At 51.4% G+C, this 7,389-nt stretch overlaps 1 protein-coding gene across 1 annotated transcript; it reads left to right on the top strand.

The window, feature by feature from the left end:
• The first annotated feature begins 69 nt into the window (after positions 1-69).
• CIAO1 (cytosolic iron-sulfur assembly component 1) lies at positions 70-6,809 on the top strand. Its single transcript, XM_020890420.2, has 7 exons — positions 70-373; positions 1,150-1,298; positions 1,733-1,844; positions 1,961-2,049; positions 2,294-2,495; positions 3,590-3,677; positions 4,499-6,809. Exons 1-7 carry the CDS (start codon positions 235-237, stop codon positions 4,737-4,739), a joined length of 1,020 nt encoding a protein of 339 aa, XP_020746079.1. The 5' UTR covers positions 70-234; the 3' UTR covers positions 4,740-6,809.
• The last annotated feature ends 580 nt before the right edge of the window (positions 6,810-7,389 follow it).

Here is a 7,389-nt window from a genome sequence, read left to right on the forward strand (position 1 = left end):
GACTGGTAGTTCCAGGCCGTGCCGCGATGCTTTTCGTTGGAGGTGGGACCGGGGTTGCGGGAGTGGTGTGGGGACAGGACGACTACAGCTCCCAGAAGGCAGCGCGGCAGAAGCTGCGGGCGCTTCATTTCCAGGGTGGACCCTGGATTCGGGCGCAAGGGGGTTTGCTCTGTGGGAACCGCAGTCGGCGCGGCTGGCTCTGCTCATTTTTGTCTCCTCCTGCACCGGGCAGCCATGAAGGACTCGCTTGTGCTGCTTAGCCGAATCCTGGCGCACCCGGACTCCCGCTGCTGGTTCCTGGCCTGGAACCCCGCGGGAACCTTGCTGGCCTCGTGCGGCGGCGACCGCAGCGTCCGCATCTGGGGCAGGGAGGGTAAGCCCCGGTCCGGCTGCACGACCCCTGCCGCCAAGCGGTCTCCTTGCGCTTGCTGTGGGTGCCAGTCTCGGGGAGTACGCAGCCTGCGGGGCAGGCAGACCCTGGGCGAGGGTCGCGGGCCGAGGGAAAGGATGGAGGGGTTACCTTCGAGTTGAACCTTAGCCACTTTGAGAACGGGTTTTCCGGTGAAGGAATCAGCAGCTACCAGAAGCTAAAATGTCAATAGAGAGACTGAAACTGTTAGGGAAATTGTGATAGTTGCTGAGGCAGGAAAATGAGAAGAGAAGGAAGAAAGTAGGCTTCAAAGTAATTCTCAAAAGTTGAAGAAATTTAGATTTTATCCCAAGGGCATTTATCAGGTGGCCACTGCCAATGCTAGAGAGGCCAGTTGGATCCCTGGGTCAGGAAGATCCCCTGGAGGCCGGAATGGCTACCCACTCCAGTAGTCTTGCCTGGAAAATTCCATGGACAGAGGAGCCTGGCAGGCTATATGGTCCATGGGGTCGCAAAGAGTCAGAGGTGACTGAAGTGACTTTGGGCGGGCACACACACACACACACACATAGGTGATTCCTCAGATTTGTTTCAGAAGGATGCGTCCAGCTTTCTGTAACTTGAACTGGAGTCAATTAAAGCCTGTTGTTGATACACTCACACAGCTTCGACCCCCAGCTTGGCTCTGACGCTGGACCCGATTACCCAATGGCATGGCTAGTGCTTCCGCACCTTCTTGTGCACCCAGCTCCAGAGCCTGGCCTGTCCTCTGCTTTTAGGTGACAGCTGGAACTGCAAATCTGTCCTTTGTGAAGGCCACCAGCGCACCGTGAGGAAGGTGGCCTGGTCTCCTTGCGGAAATTACCTGGCCTCGGCCAGCTTTGATGCCACCACTTGCATTTGGAAGAAGAACGAGGATGACTTTGAGGCAAGTACATGGGACCAGGATTGTTGCCTGTTTGATCCCCAGGGCTGGTTTAGGAACTTTTTTTTTCTCTAATATTTTATTTTTGGCTGTGCTTTGCGTGGGCTTTCTCCAGTTGTGGAAGTGGGGCCTACTCTTTGTTGCGGTGCATGGACTTCTTGTGGTGGCTTCTCTTGTTTTGGAGTAGGGACTGTAGAGCTCTTGGGCTCCACTAGTTGTGGTAGACGGACTCTTAGTTGCTCCAGGGCATGTGGAGTCTTCCGGGGGACCAGTGTTGGAACCTGTGTGCATTGCGTGGGCCGGCTGATTCTTAGCTGCTCGCCCACCGGGAGGCTCCTGGTCTAGGAACCTGCGCCGGCCCGGGTTAGGGGGACTGACCTTGCGAGGACCACGGGGGTCTCAGCCGGCACTGAGTCTTGTCCCCCTTCACTGTGCAGTGTGCCACCACTCTGGAGGGCCATGAAAACGAGGTCAAGTCAGTGGCCTGGGCTCCGTCTGGCAACCTCCTTGCCACCTGCAGCCGAGACAAGAGTGTGTGGGTCTGGGAAGGTGAGTCCAGATCCCTCCAGGTACACTTGAGAGCCTGCCACCAAATCTCCCCCCCACCCCCCACCCTTGTGTCCCTGACAGTCAGCTTGTGTGCCCCCTTCTTTTCTCTCCCACAGTTGATGAAGAGGACGAGTATGAATGTGTCAGCGTCCTCAACTCCCACACACAGGATGTCAAGCATGTGGTTTGGCACCCGAGCCAGGAGGTAAGAGCCAGGTATCTTGGTGGGAAGGAATTGTGACGTGGAGGCTTGTACCCAGCTGCCTTCTGCTCTTCAGCCTCAACCTGGCTTTCCCAGGAATCTCTGTCTGTGACCAGAAGACATCAGTGAGTGCCTTTATAAAAGCACATCCCTGGGACTGTCCTGTCCTGGGAGGGAGAAGTCTTGGAGTCGCAGACACTCCCGGGCCCTGCACACACGTACTGTGTTGTCCTTGGCCTCCCTACAGCTGCTGGCCTCCGCCAGCTATGATGACACAGTGAAGCTCTACCGAGAGGAAGAGGATGACTGGGTGTGCTGCGCCACCCTCGAAGGCCACGAGTCCACCGTGTGGAGCTTGGCCTTTGACCCCAGTGGCCAGCGCCTGGCATCTTGCAGTGACGACCGCACCGTGCGCATCTGGCGCCAGTATCTCCCAGGCAATGAGCAAGGTGAGGGCCCACTTGGGAGCTGAAGACCCGTCTCTGCCGAGGGGCCGAGACACATGGATGAGTCACAGAAAGCTGGGCCCTTCTTAGATGTGCCACGGGAGGGCTCCAGGGAAGGTGCTGGAAGAATCCTGGGAGGCTCTGGGGAAGGGGGGCTATTTCATCCAGACGGAAAGGAATGTGTAGCATTTTAACATAAGAGGAGACTGCTGTGATTTCCGGTGGTTAAGACTCCATGCTTCCAATGCAGGGGGCACTGGTTTGATCCCTGATCAGGGAACTAAGCTCCCACATGTTGCCAGACATAGCCACAAAAGAAAAAAAGGAAATTCTAGATGCAAAGAGGACCACATGAGCAAAGGCATTGAAAGTAAAGATGGCCTAGATTTACACCAGGAACAGGGATCTGCATGGGGTAGATGGAGCATAGAGCATAAGGAGTTTGGAGAGAAATAAGGTAGGTTGGGCTGGGTAGCTGATGTTGTTTAGTCACTAAGTCGTGTCTGACTCTTTGCAACCCCATGAACTGTGGCATGCGAGACTTGTCTGTCCTTCACCATCTCCCAGAGCTTGCTGAAACTCACGTCCGTTGAGTTGGTGATGCCATCCAACCATCTCATCTTCTGTTGCTCACTTCTCCTTCTGCCCTCAGTCTTTCCCAGCATCAGGGTCTTTTCCAGCGAGTCAGTTCTTCACATCAGGTGGCCAAAGAATTGGAGCTTCACCTTCAGCATCAGTCTTTCCAGTGAACATTCAGGGTTGATTTCCTTTAGGATGGACTGATTAGATCTCCTTGCTGTCCAAAGGACTCTCAAGAGTCTTTTCCAAAAAAGCAGGATAACTTGTCAGACATAGTCTATAGCAAAAGGGATTTTGAGGAGCAGGACGTCTCCTTCTCAGAATCCTGCTGGGAAAATGCCAGTCCGGCTGCGGTGTCTAAGGCAGATTAGGGCAGATGGGGACAGAGGAGTGAGCATGAGACCTCAGATGGTGCGGATGGGGGAGGGCAAGCTAGGGTCTCCTGCGGTGGGGCAGGTTCTCCCCTGAAGTGCCCAGGGCATCATACGCCCAAGGCTCAAGAGAAATCTGTCACACAGGGGTGGCATGCAGCGGCTCCGAGGCCAGCTGGAAGTGTGTCTGCACCTTGTCAGGCTTCCACTCCAGGACCATTTATGACATCGCTTGGTAAGAGCTCCACTCCTCCCCTCCACCCTGCCCAGCCATTCTAGAGATTCTCGAGAAGTCAGGGCGCTCTTCCACCTTTGGGAATACGTGGGGATCTAGAGCAGCCACCCTCGTGTCCTCAGATCAGGCTAGACGTCTCCATGCTGGTTTAGCACTGGCTGGCCCCGGGTTCACAGGAGCAGGGGACAGACTTAGACCCAGGCTGAGGGTAGCTCCATACCATCCACAGCATCAAACCACCCAGAGAGATGTGTTCTTGAAACTGTGGCATCATGGCTGGGGTTTTATGGTTTGGTAACACAGCTTCTCCCCTTAGGGAGTCTAGGAAAGCCATACCATTCACACAGAGTTGGTCAGAGGGCAGTTCTGGCCCTGAGAGTCTGTCCTCAGGAAATAACCCTAAATAACTGAAAAACTTGATGGGCATCTAAGTTTTATTTATATTAGCATACATTTGGAAATAGCAAAAATGGACTCAAGTAAAAGTATGGTAAAATTAAGTGACCTGTTGTATCAGTTTAAAAAAAAGTCAGGAACACTTCATGTCAGGGCAACTGCTTGTGCCAAGTGAGAAGAGTACAATTGAGAGTTATATGTAGTTTTTTAGGTTAATTATATTGAAAGAAACCTAGATGGCAGCATTTGAAGCTTGGGGTGATGTTTGCAGCTACATGTTTGTTAGAGAGGCTCTAGGATAAGAGACTTGTAGCTGAGTCCTCAAGTTTGGAACTAGAACCAGCCCCTCACACCTGACTTGCAAGGTTGGGAGGGAGGAGCCGCTTGCACGCTCACTGACACACCTGTTCCCCCCCACCCCCCAGGTGTCAGCTGACAGGGGCCCTGGCTACTGCCTGTGGGGATGATGCCATCCGAGTATTTGAGGAGGATCCCGGCTCAGACCCGCAGCAGCCCACCTTCTCCCTGACAGCCCATGTGCCTCAGGCCCACTCCCAGGATGTCAACTGCGTGGCCTGGAACCCCAAGGAGCGGGGGCTTCTGGCCTCCTGCAGTGACGATGGAGAGTTGGCCTTCTGGAAGTATCAGCCGTCTGAAGGCATCTGAGCCACTTTGGCTTTGGACAGAATCGTGCTTCCCCAGAAAATGTCCTCAGACTTCTCTAGCCCCGGAGAGGACCAGGAGAAGCATTCTTGATCTTCCTTTATTTGGCCCTCCTGCAGTCAGACTTGGGGAGAGGTGTAGGGCCACAGGACCACTCACCCTTCCCCCTCCTTTGATACGGAGCCCCTGGTAAAGAGCTGCAGAACATCTGTGCATTGTACTTAAGCCAGATTTTGCTTTAGGGCAGTGTTCAATCTGAGAGCAGAGGTTAAGTATACTATTTATAATCATCATATTTTTATGTAGAAGGGATGTAGCTCAGCCCTTTCTGAGACTATAAGCTTTATACAAATAATCCGAGTCCCAAGTCCTATTTTATGTTATAGGGACATTCACAATTTAAAAGAATTTCTTGGTGAGTCCTTTGAAGTAGGTCCTTTCTTCCCACTTTCTGGATAAATCCTTGCATTTAAGACAGGCAGTCAGTACTGAAATTAATTCCTTAATCTAGGTTTGTTAGAATAAGAGACCCCGCTGCTTTCTCTTAGAAACGCTTACAACCTCCTGTGCCAGGTGCTGTGATGACAGCGGGGAGTGCTGAGAAATACGTGGGGAGAATGTGAACCCTAGCAGGGAGTTACTGTTGGCCACAGGTGATACATTCTTAGTGCGGGTGGAAACTGGGCATTGGGTGAGGGGCAAAAAAATCCTAAAGGGACAACATGTGCCCTCTAAAGGACCACAGTACATAAATATACTGTGGTCTCTCTTAGATTTCCGCAGTGGGGGTGAGTGGTGAAAAGAAGCCCCTTGCAAAGAGGTGGAGAAACACTGGCAAAGGCAGGCAGCGCTGGGTCTCAGGTTGTCCTCGGACAGGCACAGCCGAGGGGGTTTTGATTTGAGGACCATCCTCAAGGCCATGGCCTTCAGTTCAGTTCTGTACCGCAGAAATCATGACCTTAGATCTTGAAGACCGCTGGGGCAGTACCCAGAGCCGTGGTTCTCAAGATGTGCCTGCCAGTCATTGGAAATCCGTAGAGCACTTCGGGGCCGGTAGAGGTCAGCACCTCCGGAACAAGGGAGTGGCACCAGACACTGCAGCCGGGTCTCCATGCTTTGCCCTCAGTGGAAGTGCTGCCTGCCAACTCCACTGAGAAACACCCTCAATAGAACCAACACAAAAAATTGTATTAGAGCTCCACCCTTGAGCATACCGCATTCTGTCGGAAGCAGGCATGCAGCAGTCCTCCTGCACCCGGAGACGAGGCTGTCCTGAGGGAAAGCAGTTGAGCATGTGTGCTCCGTCAGCCATGACCATGGCATAACCATTTCTACTTGGAAGAACTAGCAAACCATAGTGTTTAGACTTGGCTATTTGGGAGACATTTTCTGGGAAATGAATGGAATGAGCCTGTCACTTCAAGGGAAGCTGATCGTGTTGCCAATGATAAAACAAGCTGTCCAGCAAAAATTCAAATTTGCGAAAACTTGTATTGACATCATGAGCTTGACATCATCTCAATGCTTAGGCTTTTCTGGGGGGATTGGTGGTGATAGGAACACATGTGATTTATGATGAAGTGTGTTAACATTTGAAAGATTTGCGTAATTTAGTGAATGACCGTTTTCCAAATAACTAAGGCATGTTACAAAGACACTCATGGGCAAGACTCATTAAAAGTGTAAGTGAGACAAGTGGGTTTTAATGCAGGAGTGTTGCTCTTGATAAGCATGCTCATTGGTTTTCATATCCACATTGCCTTTAACAAACTACCACCTGTGCAGTGACATAGTATAGCCTCTATTACCTGAGAAGCCTATTTAGAAACTTCTATCTGTGTGAAGTCAGCTTTGTATCAACTCACACGACAGGTTTTGGAAACAGTTGTGACAATCCAACTGTCTTACTAAGCTGGACATGAAAGAGATTTACAAAAATGTAAAATGCTGTTCTCCCTGAATTTGTTTTGGAAGTTGTTCTTCATAAAATGTTAACATAATTAAATTACTGTTATTTTAAAATGTATTTACTCTAGTAAATAAACATTAGTGGCTATAACCCAAATAATAAAAGCTGTTTGTGGAGTTCTTAATTTTTTTGTAGCGTAGAGGGGTCCTAAGACTAGAAAATTGCCAACCTAGGGAAATTACCCATCAGAATCATCTTCCAGTTTTATGCACATTTATTCCTAAAAAGGGGCTTCTCAGGTGGCTCAGTGGTCAAGAACACACCTGCCAATGCAGGAAGTGTGGGTTTGATCCCTGGGTTGGGCGAGGAAATGGCTACCCACTCCAGTGTTCTTGGCCTGGAGCATTTCATGGGCAGAGGAGCCTGAAGAGCTCCAGTCCATGGGATCGCAAGGAGTCAGACACGACTTACACACACACACAACAATATTTCGAAAAAACAACAGAAGGCGAGAATCTGAGAAAATGTATACATGTGAATCTCACAACTGCTGTAAGTACCCAGCTGGCACGGCCTCCTTATGGGAGGGGACACTGCAGATCTCAGAAAGCGCTAGCCTGGTTTCCACCCAAGTTCAGTGCTCGCTCTGCGGCGATGCCCACAGAGGGCCCCCAGGCACAGTCCCGGCAGAGGACAGGGCACCAACACTGCCCTCTGCTGGCTGAGCCGGTGCAGCCCGATTCG

Source organism: Odocoileus virginianus, chromosome 2, assembly GCF_023699985.2.
Source record: "Odocoileus virginianus isolate 20LAN1187 ecotype Illinois chromosome 2, Ovbor_1.2, whole genome shotgun sequence".
Taxonomy (NCBI): Eukaryota; Metazoa; Chordata; class Mammalia; order Artiodactyla; family Cervidae; genus Odocoileus; species Odocoileus virginianus.